The 25,013-nt window shown below is 39.3% G+C and overlaps 1 protein-coding gene across 1 annotated transcript in view; it reads left to right on the forward strand.

Moving 5' to 3' along the window:
- Positions 1-25,013, forward strand: part of LOC122790588 (collagen alpha-1(XXVII) chain-like) — a 1,538,899-nt gene that overhangs the window by 977,154 nt on the left and 536,732 nt on the right. The window contains exons 25-26 of the mRNA XM_044058114.1: positions 9,361-9,414; positions 24,490-24,597. Of these exons, the coding sequence (XP_043914049.1) occupies positions 9,361-9,414; positions 24,490-24,597 (162 nt within the window). The remainder of the gene's footprint in view (positions 1-9,360; positions 9,415-24,489; positions 24,598-25,013) is intronic.

The following is a 25,013-nucleotide window of genomic DNA, read 5'->3' on the forward strand; positions in this document are numbered from 1 at the left end:
TTAAACATGTTTCTTCTGTTTCTAGAGATCCGCAGTGAGTGGCAGGCTTTTACTCAGGGGTTAGTTTTCTGCTTTACTGTCCTTAAAGCCTCCTCATGGGGTTTCAGTTCTTGCTCCTGCTTGGTCCTCTACTCCTCTTCAAAGGCCTAGAGACCAGGATTCTTCTGAAGATGATTTGCATTTTGATAATGAATCCCTAACTTATTCTAATCAAATTCCTTCTCCTTTGGACTATGGGTCAGAGGAGGAGGAATCTATTAGTCCTGATGTTCCTTTGGAGGAAATTTCCTTTAGGGACACACTCTCTAGAATGATGGATTTTTTTAAGTGGGATTGTACTCAGGTCTCTGATATCCATAAGAAGTACTATGAGTGGCTGCAGTTGACTCTCCTAAACCTGAGGCTATTCCTCCTGTCTTGGATGCTTTCCCTAATGCCTCTCAGGTGCCTGATTCTCTTCCCCCTGCTTCCAAGAATCTAATAGGTTTTATAGGGTTCTTGAGGATTGTTCTTTTTTTATAAAAATGTCCTGCTACTGCCCCCCCAGTAATGTCCATAGCCTTTGATAAGCTGTCTCAATTGCTTCCTTTGCCCAAGTTATTGCTGTTTGTCTAGGACAGCAGAACTGTGGATAGACTGGGCAAAAAGGTTTACACTTCTGCCTAGCTTTTAGGGCTATTAGTTATCAGACCCATATGTCTAGGTATGTGTTGGCTGTTCTTTCTCAGCCCTGTCAACTTATTTCTGATTTTCAAAACTCTGAGGGTAAAAATTCTGTTCTTTCCTTACTAGGGGCTTCCTGTCAATTCATTCATCATTCTATTAAATATAGTTTTGATGCAGCGGATGCCTCTTCAAGGGTTACTGTTTTTAGTTCAGTTATGAGGAGGTATTCTTGGCTTATGCTTCAACCTGTGCCTGATGACATTAAAGCTAAGTTGGTGGATGCTCATCTGGAGTCTAAACTTTTGTTTGGGGAAGCTGCTGCTGGTTTGTTTAAGTCCCTTCAGGATAAGAGCAAGGCCTTACGGGAACTTAAACATGTGTCTGTTTCTCCTGTGCCTAAATTTCAGAGAAACTACCCTGCTAAGTCTGCCTTTGTTCATAGGCAGTCCCGTCCCTCTACTAAAGGTAAGAAGAGTGGCAAACAAACTCCTCCTGCTAAGGCTACTCAATTTTCAGGGACTCCAAAGCCTTCGTTTCTGGATAAACCAGGTGCTGTGTGACTAACTGTTCCCTCCCAGACACATTCGTCTTTCTCCTCGCCTTTCTCTTTTTTTTTTTCCATTTTGGCTTCAGATCACTCAGGATTCTTGTGTTCTGTCAGTCATTCATCAAGGGTACTTCATGGTGTAGAAATCCTGTCCTCTTTTTATGGGCATGCCTCAGCCTTCTCAGGAACATTTTCCCTTTTTACCAGAGGTTCTTCCAAGATCTCTTGTCTCAGGGTACTGTTCAAGAGGAGCCTGTGTCCCAAAGGGGGAAAAAGTTCTACTCCCGACTGTTTCTAGTGCCCAGAAAAGAGGGCACTTGGAGACCTATTCTAGACCTCTCTCATCTATACACTTTTCTAAAGGTACCTTCCTTTTGGATGTTGTCCTTCAGATTCTGTTTCTTCTCTGCCCCCTCAAATCTGCCTTTAGATCTCAAGAATGCTTCTCTCCATATTCCAAGCCATCCTCTTTTCAGGATGTTTTTGCATTTCTCTGTTGCTTCCTGGCATTTTCAGTTCACTCCTTTGCCTTTTGGCCTTTTTACTGCCCCAAGGGTGTTCACCAAATGCCTTGATCCTGTGACTGCCTTTTGTAGACTTCAACGGATCCAAATGTTTCCTTACTTGGCCGACCTGTTGATTCAGGCATCTTCTCCAGAGACCCTTTTGCAAAATATTAATTTTGCTGTATCCCTTCTTCAGAGCCTGGGGATCAATGTCAATTTCAAAAAGTCTTCTCTGACTTCTTCTCAGGATCATGGTTTTCTGGGTTGCAGGATTTAGACTATGCCAGTGCTTGCATCCCTGTCCCCTCCAAAGGCCTTAACTTTCATTTATTTCTTTCATACTCTTCTTCCTCTGGCTTCCATTACTGCCAGAGAGTTTCCGAGAGTTGTGAGTTTCATAGCATCCACCATTCTGATGCTTCCTCTGGCCAAACTTCATATAAGAAAGTTTCAGTGGTTTGTGAAGTCAGCGTGGCTTCAACATCCTCATCCTCTAGAATTTGTAGTTCCTCTTCTTCCTTGCCTCAGACAGGAACTTTTTTAGTGGATTCAGCAGTTGTCCCTGAATCCAAGGATCCTTTTTCATCCCCCTCTTCCCTCTCAGGAATTGTTCACAGACTCCTCAAATATGAGATGAGGGGGGCAACTTTTGGCTCCCTAAAGGTAGAGGGGGTATGGTCACCTTGTCAGTACTGGAACACATCAGTGTCAAAGAGATGAGAGCCCTTCTACTGGCTCTTCAGGCCTTTCAGTCTTTCTTTTCTGCAGGGCCTCTCAAGGTATTCACAGATAATGTCACAGTGATGTGGAATATCAACAAGCAGGGTGGAACGAGATCTTATCTTCTTTGCTGGTTGCGCTTCTGGTATGGGATCTTGCTGTCAAGTGACTGCTCAGGCAGTCTTTATCCCTTTCACTCAGAAGAACATGGCAGACATTTTGAGCAGGTCCTTAACTCAGTCTTGCAAATGGATGCTTCACAGAGATGTGTTTCTGGACATTATACACCATTGGGGTACTCCTCAAGTGGATCTTTTTGCCTTGTGCCAGAGTCCCAGGTCCTCTGATATGGAAGGTGGATGCCCTCTCATTCTCTTGGAAGGGGATTTTTTTTATGCATTCCCTCCCCTTCCTCTCATTCTGAAAGTCCTGTTCAGAATCCAACAGGATGCACCCAAAATCTTATTGGTGACTCCCTTTTGGCCGCGACAGCACTGGTTCCATCTTCTTCTCCATCTAACCAGGGGCAGTCATCCCAAGTTACCTCACAGGGTGGATCAATCACACAAGACGAGAGATTGCTTATCCATCCCCCACCTGTCCACGCTTCACCTGACACTGTGGGTGATAGGATTTTGATTCCTCATAGACACCTTTTTTCTGAGGATGTGATGCAAGTCCTGCAGGAGGCCAGGAAACCTATGACTAGGAAATCCTACTTAACCAAATGGAAGAGGTTTTCTTGTTGGTGTCTCTGTTGTAACCTAGACCCACTTACTATAGCTGCTGCTTTGGTTTTCTCTTATTTGTGTGAGTTGCTCAATGCTGGTTTGGCTTATTCTTCTATTAAGGCCCACCTATCAGATATTTCTGCTTGTCTGCCTTTTTCTCTTCCTGTAGCTGCTAGATTTGAGGTGAGACAATTTCTTAAAGGCATCCTTAATATTAGACCTCCCAGGAAGTCTTTTCCTCCTCCCTGAGAACTTAATTTTGTTTTGGAGAAGTTGACTCAGGCTCCTTTTGAGCCCGCTGCATCAGCTTCCTTGCAACATTGTTCCTGGAGGACTGTTCTTTTGTTAGTGCTTACTTCTGCCAGATGGGTATCTGAGTTGCAGGCCCTTATGGCTTGTCCTCCTTTTTGATTTTTCATGAGGATAGATAGTCCTTGCACGCCAACTCTTATTTTATGCAGGAGGATGTTAATGAGCTATCACTTCATTAGTATATTAATCTGCCTACTTTTTCCCCTCTCACCAAACTGAGAGAGAGAGGGTGCTGCATACTTTGGACATGCATAGGCAACTTAGAATTTATGTGGATATGTCATATGTATGACCAAGGCTGTTAGAAAATCTGGTCAGTTATTTCTTTCCTTTCATCCTAGATCTTTGGGGCTTGCTGTATCCAAGCAAACTATTTCTTCTTAGATTTCTAAGGCTATTTCCTTTTGTTAGACTTTTCATGGCAAAAGCCTTCCTTTTTCAATTAAGGCTCATTCTACTAGACCTGTGGCTTCTTCTCATGCTTTTTCCAAAGGCTTAGATACTAATTCTGTTCTTGAAGCAGCTTCCTGGACTTCTGTGCATACCTTTACCAAGTACTATAAATTGGATGTTATCTCTAGAGCTAGGGCTGGTTTTGTTAGTTCAGTTCTTCATGTTTTTTTAGGGGACTCTTCTGCCCTTTCCTCCTCCTAAGTTTCCTCTTGAGCTTTGGCACTCTCCCATATCATAACAAACACTGCAGCAGTGAATGTAAGGACATAGTACAGTTGTGTAAAATCTTACTATAAAGGTAGATGTCCTTGCCTTCACTGCTGCAGTATGCACTCCCTCCCTCCATCCCCCTAGGTCTTTACCTTCCTGGATGTATACGTTACTTCTTGGGTTCCTCGGACTGGTGTTCCTCCTGGCCAATCAGTTCTGTTTTTGGTAAACCTGAATGTCTCCTTTATGCGGTATGTTACGCAGGGAGCATATGGTGGCATTTGGCATACCTTTTAAATTCAGAAGTCTTTGGAAGACTGACCCGACATCAGGCTTCCATGGCAGGGAATCCCATATTGTTAAGAACGCTGCAGCACTGAAGACAAGGACATCTACCATTATGGTAAGATTTTACACAACTGTACTTTCTTAAAAAATGAACAATGAGAAGGAAAGAAGGAAAAAACAGGGGCACTTGTTTACTTTAGTATCCCTGTTACGCTCAAAAGTAAGTGAGAAAGCTTTACTTTATAGCATGCAGGTTGTGTCATGCATTATAAAAATACTGCTGTTAAAAACAAAATGTTTTACTTGCAGTTAATTCTTCCCTCCCACTACCCCCCCCCCCCTTGAAATGTTCTTCCAAACATTAATGACATGAAGTAGGGCATGCTTTGAAGTCCCCTGCAAGTTTAACAAAGTCAAAAAGGTCCAATATTTCCAGGTTGTCTTGTTCTGCCATACTACACAAATATAATTAATAGTTTGTAATCCCACATTTATTTGTCGATTTCTGAGCTGCTGATTTTCTTCCTGTTTATGTCCATCTTCCACATCCAGTCTGCTTCATTTCCAACGTACTCCCGGTACTTCTAGTCAACTCTTGTGTTTTTTTTTCTGTCTCTCAAGCATTTTCTTTTAAAACAATAGAAAAGGTTGCACTGGTACAGTCTCTATGGGCTTTATTACTAGAAGAACAAGAAGCAGATTCTCCTTTTGTTTGATAACTCACTTTTTGTTGGACAAACTTTTGTAGTTTCTGCTTAGCATGTTCTGCATAAAAATGGTTTTGACCCTCCAGGAAAGAATATTCTGAAAATATCTAGATATAGCAGCTTCAGTCTCATGCCTGCTTCTCAGCATTCCCTGATTAGTGGAATAAATTCACTCCTCTTCTGCCTGGTATACAGTGAATAATCATTTTCCACAAGCAGACTACTGTCTCCCACTTTAGTACTTTGTTCTACTGCCACAGTTTTGTCAAAATCAACTCTTTCTGTTGTAGGACTGCATCTTTACTTTTAAAGGTCTAGTTTACTTTCTCATGGCCCTCCTTTCTCCTTTCATAAATAAGGATTTAATTTCTTTCCTGGTTTCTGGTATGACCATCAGACCTATCACCTGGTCTTTTTCACATGCTCCTTAATTTCCAGATGAGAATAGAAGTGCATGGTTATACTTGGGAAACTGCTTATGGAATTGTTGACAAACTTGTTCTGAGGTAATGTTGGGGGAAGGTGGGAATTATGGGTAATTAGAGGAGCCTTATCTTTGGATCCTAAAGTATACAGTGGCTGAAGACGGATCTGAGTTTGGATCTGAAGATCCGTCCATTGAGAAAGGATGGAAGCAGACAACATAGCTCTTTTGTTATAGTAAGTACACGACTTTCATTTTTTTCATTAGATATTCAAAGTTGTATTTTTGGCATATCTGTGCATGTACCATTCCTCACACTATCTCCATTAGTTGTCAGGAATAGTAGAACTGCTCAGCTATCTGTTAGTGAGAACTGGGACATTGTTAGACCCAGTAATGTGCATCAGTCAGCTTCTAATACTGCATTTTGTTCTTAATTTTCTACTGTTAATTAGTTACAGCCACGTGTCACTGGCCAAGAATGAATATACTTTTCAGTTTTTTGTAGTGTTGCAATATAACTTATCCCTGCTTTTCATATGAAGATTTCTTTGACAGCTGACTCTTTGAAAATGAGTTTTCCTTTAGTTATTTTGTGTGTCTGATAGCATTAGTATCTGAAGACAAGATTCATCAGGAAATCTAAGCTTCTAAAGGCAAAACTTTTCATAGTTCCCTTACTGGCACAGACCAATGTGGGCCACCCTACCAACTCTTTTCCTGCCGAAAAAGTCACTTCATCTATAGCCTTCAAGATGCTACTTCCTCATCCCTTAGGCAATTCCAACCTAGGTGTCTACTCCCTTGTGCTGTGACACCATAGCTTCTCTAGTGCCATTAATAATCAGTAATCACAGTTTTTGTGAGAAAGTAGTTGCTGTCATTCCTTCCTCTCCGAGACCATCAAATTAAAACATATCAAGACAAGCAGACCCATCTCTCTCTAAGTATCCAGCAGAGACATAAATGCTTTCTCAGCCCGTGTTCCTTCAGTCTTGCCCTGCTTGTCCAAGATCATTGTCTCTGGCCTCAGCTATTCTTCCATTAATGTTCATTTGGCAGATATTTCCAGCTTTTATTCAGAGTTAAACTCTTCAGCTTTTACCTTGCTTGAGATGTCTGAAGTTTTTTTATGCTATACCTTATGGCTTAGGCATTATGAGATCTTATTTCTTGTTGAGAAAGTTCACTCTTTCACCCTTTAACCCAGCTGCATCTGCAAGTGTAGTTTGTGGCCTTTAAGAAGACCCTTAATGGCTGTAATTTTTTGCTAAGAGAATTTTAGAGTCAAGTACTAAACTAAAGCATCACCTTAACGTGTCACAAATTAGAAAAAAGCAGTATTAGCAATCCTTCTAGTCAATAGAACCATTTCCTTGCTAATAGCCCACACATACTCCCTTCCCTTCCTTTACACAAGATCACTGAATATCCATCTTTCTTCTTTAAAATAATTTTGAGTAAAACAACACAGAAGCATCTTGATAAACTTGGCTGTTCTTATCGCCCAATCTTCCATACTGTTCACTCCAGTGTTTTCAAACTTGGGGATGTAAACCCCTTGCTTTTCAATTCAGTTTAATGCTTACAACTAAAATAGCTCCACACAGTTTTAAATTTTCCCTCATCTTTTTTTTCAACCCACTTCAGCTACAGACTTTAGACCCATTTCTAATCTCTGCTGCCTCACTAAAATTGTGGAAAAGACAATTTATGATGAAATCCTATTGACTTTATTGTCATAAAAGATGACATTCTCAGTAATAGGCAGTATGGGTTTCATCCTAATTACAGTACCATCACTAGCATTTACTCACAGTGGAACATATACTCCAACATGGGGCAAGGTATATTTATAAGGACTATATATTTAGATCTTGAGAAATTCTTTGACACTGTATACCACATATCTGCAGCAGAAACTTAGCAAAACAGATTTTTGTTCTTGTCCACTGGTTTTGAAGTTTTCTCCTAAATCAAATGTACTATTTTCCTAGGATCTAACAAATTTCTCACCTCTGGAACAACCAGCAAAGGATTCCCCATAAGGTTCTCTTCTAGGTGTGCTTCTTATTTAAGGCTTATTTTGCAGACCCTATCATGCAAATCACCCTATTTAATTTTTCATAAAGATAGAGTTGCACTGAGAGCAAATCCATCATTTTTCTGAATCCAACATTAATCACTCACTACAATTACCAGTCTTTTTCCCTAATTTTTCTAACAAAGGAGAATATGCCCTTCATTTACTAGATGTGCACAGACAACTACGTTTTTACCTTCACAGAACAAAAGAATTTAGAAAATCAGATCAGTTATTTATAGCATTCTCTTCCCTCCGTATGGGCAAGCCAGTTACTAAGGTTACTTTAGCTAAGTGGCTTAGAGACTGAATCACATTCATCTATCATTCTCAAGGACATCACCTTTCCAAACCAATTCAAGTCATTTCAACAAGAGCTGTGGTGACAGCAGTTTTTCATGCCAGAGCTTCTCTGGATGACATCTGTGCAGCAGCCACATGGTCTTCTCATCATGCCTTTATTAATCATTACAAATTAGAACAGGTCTTGAGGGGTTGAGCATCCTTTGGCTCTATGGTGCTTAGGAATATTCTTCCATGAGACCTCCCAAGGCTAAGGCAGCTAGGGATTGTGTCCCACTGTCAAGGATTGGGTGAAGATTAACAACATCAGATAAAGAAGTTATGTCTTACCATAACATTCCCTCTGTGTTATTGATCTTCACCAATCCTTGACATCCCCACCCAACATCCTGCAGCCTAAGACTCTTAGTAGATCAGATTAGTGCTAGGCTTGTTTCTCAATAAAGGACTCATATAAGGCCTTTTTCTCTGTATTATCTATAGTGAACCATAATTTGGTTGTTCTATACACTATTTATTTTGCAAACTCAATCTGAGGTAATCTCTGTGAGGAGCATTATGGGTAGTGCCTGACTCAAAAGTTTGGAGACAGTGAGCTGGAAGATATGGCTGAGTCAGTTCCGAGGTTCAGAACCGAACCCACTGTCAAGGATTGGTGAAGATCAATAACACAGTTGGATTGTTATGGTAAAACATAACTTCTTTAAATCCTCTTTTCATTTTCACTTTTTTGCTTACTCATATATCTTCTTTTTATTTTGATGGAACATATTGAGCTGTGCTTTTTACTGTCTACCAGTGCAGTATTGCAGTATAGCATTTGCCAGTGGGTAAAAAGGGTTTTGCTTGCCTGAGTCTTTCAGTTATCAGTGACATTTTCTTTCTTTCCATTTTGTTGCATTTGTAAAAGAAAATATTGCCTTGCAGATGTTGTTGAATGGCTGTTCAGAAAGAGGAAGTCTGTTAAGCAGAATATTCAAGTTAATGATAAATGAGCTGTTTGCATCTGTTGGACTGAAGTAATCAGAAGAGACAAGACCAGTGCATTAGTATATCTAACTGGAAGAGCCCTGTCCAAGCTATAAAAATATCTCTTTAAAGCACTAGTAAGAGAGGAATATACCTTTCCTGCTGAGGTGATGTTTGGTCCTGTTAAACATTTTAAAAGTTTCAAATATGGTGGCAGTTTGGTAAAAAGTATTTACATTAAAATGTTCATTTCCTCATTTTAAACTAATTAATTACTAAATTGACTGCTAACGTATGCTCATTTAACAAATAAGGCAGTTCTGATTTGCTTCATGTCTCTTAATAAATCAGAGCCAATCTACATATAATAATATTTAGTTGTAATGGCTTCAGATATATTTTATTTATTGTCAGTAATTTTATTTTATTTTTTCATTGAAGGGATTAAAAGGAAAACGTGGTTTGCGTGGTGAACCAGGAAGTCGAGGAAGTCCTGTAAGTAAGATCTGACTTCTTTCATTTATATTTCATTCTGTTTCTCTCCTATTCATATTGTCATTTGCCATGATCCAGGTATATACATCCAGGTTGTGACGTCCCCACTCTGGGCAAGTAATCAAGGAACCTGAATCCTCACCACTGACACTGGAGAGGGATGTTCACTTGGAAGAAAAATGGATACACCCAGTATTTCCAGATGCAGCTCTCTTAAGAGCACATAGGGAACACAGTCAGTCCGGGGTCTGGATTTCGCTGTTTGTCTCCCTCCACATCCTCAGTAAGACTCCCCACTGGCACAGGTATAGAGTTGAGACCTCAGCCGAGTGTCCAAGCCAAGTTCTCCACCACTCTCTCTCACTGTGAAACCAGTGCTTCGTGTCCCTGCTCCAAACAGCTGCCACATGTACACTTTGAGATTTGATTTTCACACACACCTGGGAGAGGCTGGCACAGATTTACTAGCTATATTTGCCCAGACTATAAGGCAGTTACACCGCCCCAGGCACTCCAAAGCCAGCTACTCTAAGGCTCTTGCAAGGGTACCCAATTATACTGAGTGAAATTAATATTAATACAAATGATAGTTTGACCAACAGCAAGGTTTTTAGGGACAGCCAGACAGTGGATATAAAAAGTTTACACATCCCTGTTAAAATGCTAGTTTTTTTTGATGTAAAAAAATGAGAACAACACTAAATCAGTTCAAAACTTTTCCCACCTTTAATGTGACCTATAACGTGTATAATTCAATTGAAAAACAAACAAATCTGTTAGGGGAAAAAATATTAAAAAATAAAAAAACATACAATACGCTGGTTGCATAAGTGTGCACACCCTTAAACTAATACTTTGTTGTGTGTGCTCACCCTTAAAGTAATACTTTGCTGAAGCACCTTTTGATTTATACAACAGTCAGTCTTCTTGGGTAGGAGTTTATCAGCATGGCACATCTTGACTTGGCAATATTTGCCCACTCTTCCTTGCAAAAGCACTCCAAATCTGTTAGATTGCAAGGGCATCTCTTGTGCACAGCCCACTTTAGGTCACCCCACAGACTTTCTATTGGATTTAGGTCTGGGCTGTGGCTGGGCCATTCCAAAACTTTAATTTTCTTCTGGTGAAGCCATTCTTTTGTTGATTTGGATGTATGCTTGGGGTCATTGTCATGTTGAAAGGTGAAATTCCTCCTCATCTTCAGCTTTCTAGCAGACACCTGAAGGTTTTGGGCCAAAAGTGACTGGTATTTGGAACTGCTGATAATTCTAGCAGTCGCTTGAAGGTTTTGGGCCAAAAGTGACTGGTATTTGGAACTGTTGATAATTCCTCCACCTTGACTAAAGCCCCAGTTCCAGCTGAAGAAAAGCAACTCCAAAGCATGATACTGCCACTACCATACTTCACCGTGGGGATGGTGTTCTTTTGGTGATGCAAAGTGTTGTTTTTGCGCAAACATACCTTTTGAAATTATGGCCAAAAAGTTCGACCCTGGTCTCATCAGACCATAACACATTTTCCCATATGCTTTTGGGAGAGTTGATGTATTGTTTTGCAAATTTTAGCCGGGCCTGCATGTTTTTCTGTGTAAGAAAAGGCTTCCGTCTTGCAACCCTACCCCATAGTCCAGACATATGGAGAATACGGGAGATTGTTGTCACATGTAGTACACAAACAGTACTTGCCAGAAATTCCTGCAGCTCCTTCAGTGTTGCTGTAGGTTTCTTGGCAGCCTCCCTGACCAGTTTTCGTCTTGTCTTTTCATCAATTTTGGAGGGATGTCCAGTTCTTTGCAACGTCAGCGTTGTCCCATATTTTCTCTACTTTTTGATGACTGTCTTCACTGGGTTCCATGGTATATCCAATGCTGTGGAAATTTTTTTGTACCCATCTCCTGACTGATGCCTTTCAACAGTGATATCCCTTTAATGCTTTGTAAGCTCTCTGCGAACCATGGCTTTTGCTGTAGCAAGCAACTGAGTAAATGTCAGGAAAATCCTACTAGGACAGCTGAACTTTATTTGGGGTTAATCAGAGTCCCTTTAATTGATGGCAGGTGTGTACCCAAGAAGACTGAAAACTGTAATTAAATCAAAAGGTGCTTCAACAAAGTATTAGTTTATGGGTGTGCATACACAATAAAGTATTAGTTTGAGTGTGCACACTTATGCAACCAGCGTATTGTACTTTTTAAATTTTTTATATTTTTTCCCCTAACAGATTTGTTTGTTTTTCAATTGAATTGTACAGGTTATAGGTCACATTAAAGGTGGGAGAAGTTTTGAAATTATTTATTGTGGTCTCATTTTTTATATCACAAAAACCTGGCATTTTAACAGAGGTGTGTACACTTTTTATATCCACTGTATATGTGGTGTTTGTGTGTGTATGTATATATATATATATATATATATATATATATATATATATATATATATATATATATATATATATATATATACACACACACACACACACACACACACACACACACACACACACACACACACACACACACACACACACACACACACACACACACACACACGTACTCTCAGAGATTAAAATATTCTCTAAAGGACCAGCCACAATGAAAAGTTTAAATATATTTAATAATACATAATAAAAGAACATGAAAATACTAAATATCTCTTTTAGTAAACACCAGAGTTTCAATCACAGGAAATATTAAAAATAACACAGGTGGACAGTTTTACACAGTTACAGGAAAAGCAATACTTAACTAATCTCACTATATTTTCCTGATTGATCTAAAGAATTAGTATTCCCTGGTCAGTTACTGGAGCAAGGCAAGATTAAGTAGATGAGGAGTCCTTCCTTGTCAGGTTCCAAAAAACAGAGTGCAATGAGACTTCAGTCTCACCAAGTATTAAAATGTAATTTTTAGTGATGGATTACAGAATAACATCACATGCATCTAGTCATTTGAATTATGGTTCCCATGCTACTCCCACCCCTTGGCTAGAAGCTGTCAGGATTTAGCACGTATGTGTTAATAATACACACAGAGAGAGCCTTGCTAGATCTGCTGCAGCTACTGAAAGTCATAAAACAATTTCAAACCCCCCACCCTTCCAAAGTAGCATTTAGTTCACCCAAAAGACAATGCAGAAAGCTTCCTAGTACAGGCTTTTTGTCTCTGGCTGCACTGAGAACTGTAAGATGCAGTCTTTGTGGCCTAAGCCAGGAAACTTAATTTCAAACTATTTTCAAAGTTAGGTGGATTGAGATTAACCACTTCTCTTCCAGTATCCTCTGTTAAAACATGTACATTTAAACAGTTATGATAATACATGTATATTTCTTTTTCTGTCCAGCAGGGCGCATTGTTGGCACATTTTTAACACAAGCAGCTTTACAAATGCATTTTTCAACACAAACATCTGTACAAATCAGTTTGATATACAAATGACATATAATTTACAAAATTTAAGCTAGCTGTGCTGACATATGTAACACATCCACTGCCCTATTTCTGCTGGCATAGGTGGCAATACCTCGCATCATCATGTCTCCCCCTCTCCTCCTTTGAAGACTCAAGCTAGTTTCTCAAGTGATCCTGGATAAACATTGCTTGAGAGGAATGAGCCTATCTGAGAATACATTAACCCATACCCTGTCTTGAGAGACCATCTGCATTGGCACTGGCACCCCCCCCACATGATGCTGTGCTGTCATATATGCCTGCAACCCTAGGTTCCACCTTAATGACTTGGTATTTTGCTGGTTGGCTCGATGTAGAGCCATGGATCCCCCTCAGACTCCTCCTGCTTCCTACTGTAAATAGTTAGCACCAGGGCCTCCCTAGCATGGTAAGGTTTCATCATAATAACATGGTACAGTTTGGGGCCCTGCCTCCTGCCTAGTAGTTAACATGATTGACCTTCCTTACCACTTTGAAGGGTCCCTCCCAAGCTGCCTGCAGCTTATTGTGTCTGACAGGAATGAGAATCATAACCTGCTGTCCAACAGCATAATCTCGGGCTCGAGCATTCCTGTCATACCAGACCTTTATCTGCTGTTGGGCTTCTGACAGGTTCTCCTGGACCAAGCCCATGAGCTGCCTAAGCCTTGTACTGAGGTTTAGGATATATTCCACAACACACTCCTTGTGGGATTCACAGGGATTCACACTCACCCTTCCACTCATCACAAATAAAATCAAGAGGCCTTGTCACCCTGTGCTCATACAGCACCTCAAAAGGTGAAAAAAAAACTGTGGATTCCTGGGGTACCTCTCTGTATGCAAACAGCAGATGGGGCAAATAGTCATATCATTCTCTCTTAAACTGGTCTGAAAATGCCTGTAACATGGTCTTTAGTGTAGAATTTAACCTCTGCACAAGACCATTAGTCAGGGGATGGTAGGGATGGTCTTTAGATGCTTCACCTCACAGCACTTCCACAGACAAGCCAGCAGGTCTGACATGAAACTGGCACTTCTGTCAGTCAGCATTTCTTTCAGAAACCTACACTGCTGATAATCCCGAACAAAGCATTTGCCATCTTCTCTGCCTCGATTGATTACAGAGTTACCACCTCAGGGTATCTAGTAGTATAATTTACTACCACTAGAGTATACTTGTTCCCTGTGGAGCTTGTGATACTCAAGAGTCCCCACAATATCCATAGCTACTCTCTGAAACAGCTTCTTGGTCACAGACAGAGGCATCAAAGGAGCCTTAACCTTGTCTTCTGCCTTGCCTACTTTTTGCACTGCTTACAGGTCTTGCAATACCCTGTTACTTCCCTTGCAATCCAAGGCCATTAATGTTCTGCATAATAAGTCTCTTGGTACACCTTATGCCCATATGACCTGCAAATGGAATGTCATGGGCTGTGGCTAGAAGTGCCAGATGGTAGGCTCTAGGCACTACTAATTGCTGTATTACCTCAACTTCTAGCCCTCCTTCAGGGATCCACTCTGTATACAGTAACCCTTGGTTCCTGCCTTTTTTAATTTCTCCAAGTCTTTTGGGTTTCTAATACCATGACGGGAATGGACCCCATTCCTAAGTCAAAGTATGATTAAAATTCATGAAATTAGTATTGTTTCATTCTTTGATGTCAGTCCGTAGTGCTCTTTGCAGCACCCATAGTGTGCCCAGTAATGACTCCTTCTGCAGTTCATATAGGGTTACATATATTGGTAACATATCTAAATATGATTGTAAATTATTTTTTATAAGACCCGTTGCTCCTACTATTATTGGAACTGTCTGGGTATCTTTCTTCCACATTGCTCTCGTTTCTGGCTGCAGATCCTGATATTTTATGACTTTATGTCTCTCTGTACGCAAGACACTGTAGTCAATTGGTGTGACAATTTCAATGATCAATGCTGCTTTGTCTTCTTTTCTTGGACCACTATATCCAGTTTTCTAGCATCTATCCTTTGGACTGTTGGTAATGGGTGATCCCATGTGATATAAACTTCATAATTTTTTATTATGCTTTGTGGCTCATGTTTCCAGTGTTTTTCAGCCACTTTGATAACATAATGTTTGCACAATCCCCAGTGCAGCAGTTATACCACATTATTATGCCTTTCATTATACAGTCTTTCTGCCATTAGTGTGTTGCAACCAGCAACAAGGTGAGTGACTTTTTCCAATTCGGTTTTACAAAACCTACATTTGTCTGTTTCTCCCACATGTTCAATGGACTTTGTAAACCAGTGTGTACATAACCCACTATCTTGGGCTGCCAATATTAACCTTTCATTTCTTGGTTTGAATTCACCTCTCGTTAACCATTCCTGCGTTCGTTCCTGATGAACATGAGGTTCTTCCAGAACTTTTCTAAAGTTGCAACTATATTTGTTTTTTCCACATTTATTGCCTTCTCACCTGGTCCTTCACCTTATATTGTTTCTTTTGTTTTTTGGCACATTCATTTGCTGCCTAGTTTTTATCTATGTCTGGTTTGATTTCCATTCCTTTGATTCCAGTGTGCAGACTCCCCTTTTCCTTGAGAATCAGGCACCTCCCTAGCTACCTCCCTCAAGCCTCTCAGTGTAGGGTCCGAGAGCTAAGCCTGTCTCAACTCTATCTTTGTAACTCTTCCCAGCTCGCTTTCCCAGGAAGTCTGGTATCCTCTGACAGTGGTACTTTACTGTCAGCCTGGGTACTATCACTCACCTCTGCCCTTGCAGTCACACTATCAAAGGGAACACGAGTACCTACCAGCAGCTGTGTCTCATCTTCAGGTTCACTGCTACAGGGTAGCTTCCTCCCTGAAATAGCCACCTCACCAACCCTGGCTTCAGATGTGAGGTCTGTCTGGGTATCCCCCAGGCTAGCAGACTCACATGCCTTTCTCCAAGCCTGATGTGTAACTGCATGCATACATAGTACTGCAGTATCAAAATCATTCCCTATCAAGACATCTGCAGGGATATCCTCAAACACACCTACTTGCTTGCTTCCTTTTCCACCTTCCCAGTCAAGGTAAACCCTGGCCAAAGGCATTTGGAATGGGGTCCCTCCTAAAGCTCTGACTGGAGTGGACTGCCCAAGCAAGTACTGCTCCTCTTTGACCACTGCAGGCTTCACATTGGTTATGTCAGAGGCTGTGTGTCTCATAGAAATGGTCTGTTTTCCATCCACTAAAATCAGATATAAACTCTGGTAATAGTTTGGTACCCCTGTTGTCTCTAGATAGCTTACCACTGTAATACTGTTATTCCAATTTTCTGGCTCCCCCACTTTGTCTCCATGGACCTCTATATGATACATGGCCCTACTGGTTACATTTAAAAAATTTAACCCTTGATCCTTGCCATGTACTTGAACTAGTGGCTTCCCCTGTTATTGGTGGATTCTGCTGGAGTGGTTCAAGCTGCCCACCTTGGGTTCCCTTATATCCATATGAAGCACTATGTATCCCCTTCCTGTGCAGTGATTCCCTGCTTGATAAGTAGAGATCCCCTTTTTTCCCCATCTCATCTATAGAATTACACTCGCGGTCCACCAACCAGATTCTCATGTCCTCAGGCAAAGTGCTAAGGGCTTGTCCCCTCACCAAAGGGTCTGCCAGCCCATCAAAAGTGGTGACCTGACACCCACTCACCCACCTATAAAAATAAGTGCTTAACTCAACAGTATAATCAAACACACTTTCATCTGCCTTGCGTATATGCTGATGAAACTGTTTTCTGTAAGCTTCAGGTGTTAGCTTAAACCATTCAAGTAAACATTTCTTTACTTTATCATAGTTTAAACAATCAACATCAGACAATTTAGAAATAGCAGGAACTGTACCCAGAGCCTTTGGTCAACATTATACTGTTTACGTACCCTTTCAAATAGATGAATAAAACTAGCAAAATTATCACCTTCTGTAAACTGTGGAAGAAATTTACTGACCTTTATTGCTTCTGGGGTTCAACTATTCTCTTCTCTATTACCTCCATGACCCTAGCAAAGAGTATCTCCTTCTCATGCTGACGCTGCTTCTCATTTTCTTCACCCTCTAAATGCTGCACTCTCTCATGCTCTTTGACCGCCAAACTCCACAGTCTCTCTCTTTCTTCAGCCTCCAAAGACCATAATCTCTCTGCTGATTCTAATTCCAAACATTTGGCCTCCAGTTCAAGTCACTTTAACTGAAGACCGATTTTTAAGTACTCTGAGGAAAAGGTGAACTGTCCTGTTTGCTGCAGATTCTGATCATCAGAGTGGTTATCCTACTGGTTTGTGGTCTGAGCTGTGACTAAGGCTGAAATTATTTCCTCTTTAGTCAGGTTGGCATGCACCAGTCCTTTGGCTTCATACACTTTGGCCAACTGTTCTTTGTCAGCTTGCCATAATCCTCTGCTGACATCATTGCCTGCCTAAACCAACAAAAAATAAATAAAACTGTTGTGATAATGAAACTCTGAAGGTTTACCGTGTGGCTGCTTGAGAGTACACCCCCCTTCAGTGACAACTGCCTACAGGCTACAGAAGTTCAGTTAATATCCACACCACTGCTCACCAATATGTGACATCGCCACTCTAGGCCAGTAATCAAGGAGCCTGAATCTTCACCACTGACATTGGAGAAGGAAATTCACTTGGAGCAAAAATTAATATATCCAATATTTCGAAATGCAGCTGTCTGCATCAATCACAATTTTCCTTAAGAGCACAGAGGGAACAGAGTCTGTCCGGGGTCTAGATTTCTCTATCTGTCTCCCTCCACATCCCCAGTAAGACTCCACAGTGGCACAGCTGCAGAGTTGAGACCTCAGCCAAGTGAAAACTGGTGCTTCGTGTCCCTGCTCCAAACAGTACACACACACACACACACACACACACACACACACACACACACACACACACACACACACACACACACACACACACACACACACACACACACACACACACACACACACGGGAAAGGCTGGCAGAGATTTAATAGCTATACTCCTTCTGACCAAACTATAAAGTAGTTACGCCACCATACACTCCAAAGCCAGCTACTCTAAGACTCTTGCTAGGGTACCCAATTATACTGAATGAAATTAATACACATGGTAGTTTGACCAACAGCAAGGCATTCAGGAGCAGCCAGAGCTGTCACGAAATATATCTGTGTGTGTGTGTGTGTGTGTGTGTGTGTGTGTGTGTATATATATATATATATATATATATATATATATATATATATGTATATATATATATATATATATATATATACATATATATATATATATATATATATATACTTATATATATATGTATAATATAATATATATATGTGTGTGTATATATATATATATATATATATATATATATATATATATATATATATATAAATCTCTTCCTTTCTCTCTCTCTCTCTATATATATATATATATATATATATATATATATATACACACACACACACACACACACACACACACACACACACACACACACACACACATATAAAGTACTCGCAGAGATTAAAATATTCCGTAGAGGACCAGACACAATGAAAAGTTTAAATATATTTAATAATAAATAATAAAAGAACATTAAAATACAAAATATCTGTTTACAGTAAACACCAGAGTTTCAATCACAGGAAATGTTAGAAATAACACAGGTGGACAGGTTCACACAGTTACAGAAAAAAAAAAAAAAACAATAGTTAACTAATCTCACTATATTTTCCTGACTGATCTAAAGATTAATCCCCTGGTCACTTACTGGAGCAAGGTAAGATGAAGTAGGTGAGGGGTCCTGCCTTGTCAAGTTCCAGAAAACAGAGTGCAATGAGACTTCAGTCTCAGCTAGTATTAAAATATCATTTTTAGTGATGGATTACAGAATGACATCACATACATCTGGTCATCTTACTTCTGGTTTCCATGCCACCTCCAGTGGCTAGAAGCTGTGAGGATTTAGCACATTTATGTCAATAATACACACACACAGAGCCTTGCTAAGATTTGCTGCAGCTCCTGGAAGCCATACAACAAATTCAGACCTCCATCCTTCCAGAGTAGCAATTAGTTCACCCCAAAGACAATGTGGAAAGCTTCCTAGTACAGACTTTTTGTATCTGGCTGCATTGAGAACTGTAAAGTACAATCTTTATGGCGTAAGCCAGATAATTTAATTTCAAACTATTTTCAAAGTTAGGTGGATTGAGATTAACCTCTTCTCTTCCATTATCCTCTGTTAAAACATGTACATTTAAACAGTTACAATAATACATGTATATTTATTTTTCTATCTAGCAGGGTGCACTGTTGGTACATTTTCCAACACAAGCATCTGTACAAATCAGTTTGATATATAAATGACATATAATTATTTACAAAATTCCAGCTAGCTGTGCTGACATATGTTACACATCCACTGCCCTGCTTCTCCTGGCGTAGCTCGCAATACCTTACATTGTCATACAGGTAACTGGCATTAACTGGCATTTTAGGTTTTGCATTTGTTTATAATGTAAAATATGCTACGTACAGGAAGAGAAGCACTTAGAAATGGTCAGTACTTTATCTGTGAAGTAGTCCTGGTTAGTCCCGTGTAGCGTTTAAAACTAGGGATTTTTTTATATTATACCATTGATAAAACTGTTAAGTCAGAATATTTTGATGCTGATTTTGAGTACATACACCATATAATGTTTTAAGTATATGTAATATTTAGCCCTCAAATATGTTAATCACTGGTGTAAAGATAATGAGAGGATTGTATGCGACTACTACTTTAACTCATTGCAGTGTCCTGTTTGAAAGCCATTTTAAGTGACCTGTATATTTGCTGTAGTCTCCCATGAGAGCAGAACATTAGTTCGTCATCCATTTTATCACTAGCAAAATTCAGAAACAGGGTTATTGTGGAGGAAAAGCCACCCACCCCAACATCATGCAGCAAGATTTTCATCAGCACCCAGCAATCATGAACTCAGGTTACCGTACCTTGAGAAAAGTTAGTTCCCCTATATAGTGACCTCTTAGAATGGGAAAGACTTTGTACTCATTGCATTTGTTGGCCAAGGGAACATTGGTCAGATATTTTTATTCCATCTTCAGTGTCAATATACTGTAATTACAGAAGATTGTTGTATTTTATTTTTGTAATGATGTAGGTACATATTTCTCAACTGCTGTGATTTAGGGATGTAGACATGATTTTTGCCATCAGATTTTTTTTTTCTTCCCAGATGTATTGATTTTCTACTTAAAGTTAGACCTTTCTATGGTTGTTTATAAACATTGTTCATTGAGTAAATAAGTCTGTACGAAATGTTTTCATCACTTACTGTATGTGGTTGTTTATTTGTATTTATTTTTGTCATGTATTAAATCGGTACACCTCTTATCAAGGCTGCTCCAGAAACATTCCTTGTTTAAATTACTTGCTTGTCTCAAAGAATAGGCAAAAGCAAGTAGAGAGAGTTAACTACTTGACTACAGGATGAATCTTTATTAGCAGCTGATAGACTTAATCCTCTATTTTGACATGTATTGCCTGTGTCTGTTACCTAAAACTGTCTTGCTTGTCTGACTTTTGAAACTTGTATGTAACATTGTAAATTTTGCATGTGATGATCAACATTCTAACTATACTATGGAGCTTTTCTCCCCGGGCCTCCACTGAAAATGAGCATGCACCGAGTCGGACCGTCCCGGTAAACAAATATAAAATAAATTAAAAATAAAATAAATAAAAGCTTTTCTGTTTTGAACAATACAAAATTTTCAGCAATACGAAAGTTCTTCTCTTTCTGACCCACTACTGTTAGTTTTAAAGGTCAATTTTATTACTTGCTGTTAAGAGGTAGAGAGGTATGGCTAGATGCACTGGGAGCAGTGCTTCCTTTTACAGGTACAGCTAAAGTACAGTGAACAATTAGTAAAGTTCATATTGATATTTAGAAAACAATTAGACAGAACCAAGACAAGACAAGCTACCTGAAGAGACCCTACCCTGCACTCTTCTTATAATCTTTTCTCCCGATCCTTACTTCCTTCTATAATCCTAATATGAACACCCTTTCTCATACTAAGACATTATTCAGTTTCCCCTCACGATCTCTTATCATATAATCTCTAACATCTCTTTAATATCTCGTTAGAATTGTCTCTGGTCTCATTTATCACATACTAATCTAACAAATAATATGACTAATGAGTTTTTCCTCACATATTTTCTCCAACTTGTGTTATTGTTTTTCATTGCACTCTACTATGAAACATATGTTCTATGTTTTTCTCATTATGTTTTTTCACTCCTATGATTTGTACTGTTACATGATACTTTGTAATTTAAAATATCTGTAATTGATTTTTGATAGATTGTGATTGTAGAACTTTTCTCCTTGGGCCTCCACTGAAAATGGGCACTTTTTTGGTCCTGTTGGATTTTCCTAGTAAAAAGACAAAAAGATAAATAGATACGTGAGTAGAAGTGGAACCATGAAACAGGATTAGGAGAATATATACAGTTGTAATGAAAATAGTAATGATCTGTGAAGTATGACAGTATAGAAAGTTCTGTCTTTACATTGCGAGGTTAAGTTTAGCAATGTGTATATTGAGTTTATTTCCATGATTTCTGACCCTCTCTCTATGTATAGCTATTGGTAGAGAGGGATTTAATGATTATAAAACAAACTGTATTTCATATCTGTTTGATCAGGGCCTTTTTTAATATCATAAATAGATAAGAATTTCCTTCATAAAATTTGCCTTGTAATTCTCTTATTCATCTTTTGTTTGCTGATGTATTTGCCCTGTCCTGCATCTTAAAAATGATTTTTGTGACCTAAAACATTACAGACTTAGTCAGCAGCATCGAAGAATGCATTTGATAAACCACTTTGAAAGTTAAGTTTGTCCTGCTATGTTTGTGCTTTATTTTAAGATGGATGTTATGCATGTTTGTGCTGAAGAACTGAGAAATTACAAAGCAGAATCAGATAATATGGACAGCATAGCATACTGATTTTTTGAATTCCAGTCTTTTGCAAAATCATTATCATTGTTTGTTAAAGTCAAATAATGTCCATATTTTAGTATTATCTTTGAATTATAATGATATCTTCCACATTTTATAAAAAATAGCTATCTTGTTTTGTAATCTTAGATGTAACCAGTTTATTACAATCATATCTCCTTGAGAAATTCTAAGCCATTTAATCATTCTTGTTTTTAACACAGGGACTGAACCCCCCCCCCCCATACCCAAACCACTTATGCACATGTGCACAAACATAAACACACATACGCCCACACACACACACACACACACACACACACACACACACACACACACACACACACAGACACACACACACATTATAACCAATCATGTCATGCTATACAGAGGCACAGTTAACTAAACTAAAAGGGAGGCGAAAGCCAAACACACTCTGGCTAGGCTTATAAATGCCCTAGGGCAGATAGCCTAGTATCTACCTATGAACCTATGTAGGCACTGAGGGACTCACTCACACACTGTCCGATGCACATACGGTGTAATTCACACACACAACAGAAGTCAACCCATCAGTTATCTGTCCAGGGTGAAGCAGTTCTGATTCATCCCACATTGATTCCTACTACTGGAAGACAGACATGTGCATCACAAAAATATGGCACATTCTTAATGCCTTTGGAACCATGCCCTTTCCCATGCTTGCATAGTTTGGGTGCCTGTGAATCCAAGACTACACAAGTACTATAACTGTCAACATGCTGGAAAAGTTCATTTGCAAAGGCACCTCCCAAGGAATACTGCATTTGCATATGCTTCACCGTGTAGAATGCACAGTGGTGATAAAAGGCAGTGAAGGGAGTGTGACGTCCCCAGTGTGGGCCAGTAATCAAGGAGCCTGTGTCCTCACTGACATTGGAGAGGGATGTTCACTTAAATACAAGTGGATACACTCATTATTTCCACATGCAGACCTCTCTGCATCAAGCACAGTTTCACTTAAGAGCACACAGGGAACACTCTCAACCTGGGGTCTGGGTTTCTCTATCTGTCTCCCTCCAGGTCCTCAGTAAGACTCCCCACTGGCACAGCTGTAGGGTCAAGTCCTCAGCCAAGTGTCCAAGCCATGTCCTGCACTACTGTCTCTGTGAAACAAGTGCTTTGTGTCCCTGCCTCAAGTAGCTGACACACACACACACTCATTGAGATTTAATTTTCTCACACATACCAAGGAAAGGCTGGCACATATTGCCCCCTCTACCAGTTTGCCCAGGCTATAAGGTAGATTCACTGCCACCAGTCAATTATAAGGCTTTTAAAAGGATCCAGTTATACTGAGTGAAATTAATATTAATACAAATGGTAATGTTGACCAAACAGCAAGGCTTTCAGGAGTGACCAGTGTTATCACCAAATAAATATATGCAAATACTTTCAAAGCTTAAATATTTTATAAAAGGACCAGCCACAATGAAAAGTTTAAATATATTTAATAATAAATAATAAAAGAACATGAAAATACTGAATATCTATTTACAGTAAACACCAGAGTTCCAACCACAGGAAATATTAAAATAACACAGATGAATAGATTCACACAGATACAGAAAAACAGTACTTAACTAATCTCACTATATTTTCCTGACTAATCTAAAGAGTTACTATTCCCTGGTTCACTTACTAGAGCAAGGTTAGGTGAAGTAAATGAGGGATCCTTCTATGTCATGTTTCAGTAAACAGACTGCCCAGTCTGACTAAGAGACTTCTCAATATAATATCTAAATATCATTTCTGGGATAGTTTACATGAAGACATCACATCTGGTCATCTGACTTCTGGTTCTCACACTATGTTATTTGGCTAGATGCTGCAAGGATTTAGCACCCATGTGTCAATAATGCACACACATAGAGCTTTGCTAAGATCTGCTACAGCTCCTGGAAGTCATAAAACAATTTTAACACTTCTACTCCTCCTACAGAGCTACTAAGCCAGGCTTTTCATAGATATATTGTCTCTGGCTGCAATCAGAACTGTAAGATACAATCTTTATGGCCTAATTTAATTTCAGCTATTTTCCAAAGTTAGCTGGGACTGAGCGTAACCTTTTTCTCTTCCAGTATCCTCTGTTAAAACATATACCTTTAAACCGTTACAGTAATACATGTATATTTCATTTCTGTCACACAGGGCACACTACTGATACATTTTTAACATAAACAACTTTGCAAATACATTTTCAGTGCAAGCATCTGTACAAATCAGTTTGATATACAAATGACATCCAATTCTTTACAAAATTCCAGCTAGCTGTTCTGGCATATGTTACGCATCCACTGCTCTATTTCTTCTGCCATAACTGGCAGTACCTCCTATCATCACAGGGAGTCTATGAATCTGAGCAGTTTGATGAAATATGCAATACGGCTTGTGCTTGTCTTGCATACTTTGCAAATGAGTCTGATTACCAGCTTATATATGCTCCTTCTGGGGGGTTTTCCTGTTCTGTCTTATATATTTCATTGTACATTCTCTGTGAGTACTGGGAAATCATGTAGCTCTGGAAATGTATAATTCATTTTTATTGTTAGAGCAGTTAATCATTTGTATTTTTCTAATCACTTAGGGGCCAGTTGGACTTCAGGGTCCAAGAGGTGTAGTTGGAAGGCAAGGACAAGAGGGTGTCCCTGGAGTGGATGGTGTTCCTGGAAAGGATGGAACTTCAGGTGTAAAGGTAAGAATATTCACTATTCACAAATAGTCCATTCTGTTGTAAGCCTAAATATGAAAGTAAGAGACAGATTTCTATTGCTGTGTTTTATTTTTTAGTGATGCAAGTGCAATACTTAGATGAAAAATGTGATGCTATAACTCCTCAAATTAATTCATACTGTATTAATCATGAAGCATGCTTTGTTTTATTAATTCAATGTCACCAGCTCAGGCAAATGGGACCTTGATTTAACGTCTCATCAATGTGCCTCAGGCTAACTTCCTATGCTTATTATTCTGTTATGAGAAGATAGTAACAAACCATGTAGATAGTATCATCGGTTTGCTTTTGAATCTTGTTTGAGAAAATAAATCGTATGACATGCACACAATAGATATATGCCTGCTTCAGTTATTTGTTTACTTATTTAATTTATG

The sequence above is a fragment of the Protopterus annectens genome, chromosome 16.part0, assembly GCF_019279795.1.
Source record: "Protopterus annectens isolate FY-2018-M chromosome 16.part0, PAN1.0, whole genome shotgun sequence".
Lineage (NCBI taxonomy): Eukaryota > Metazoa > Chordata > Ceratodontiformes > Protopteridae > Protopterus > Protopterus annectens.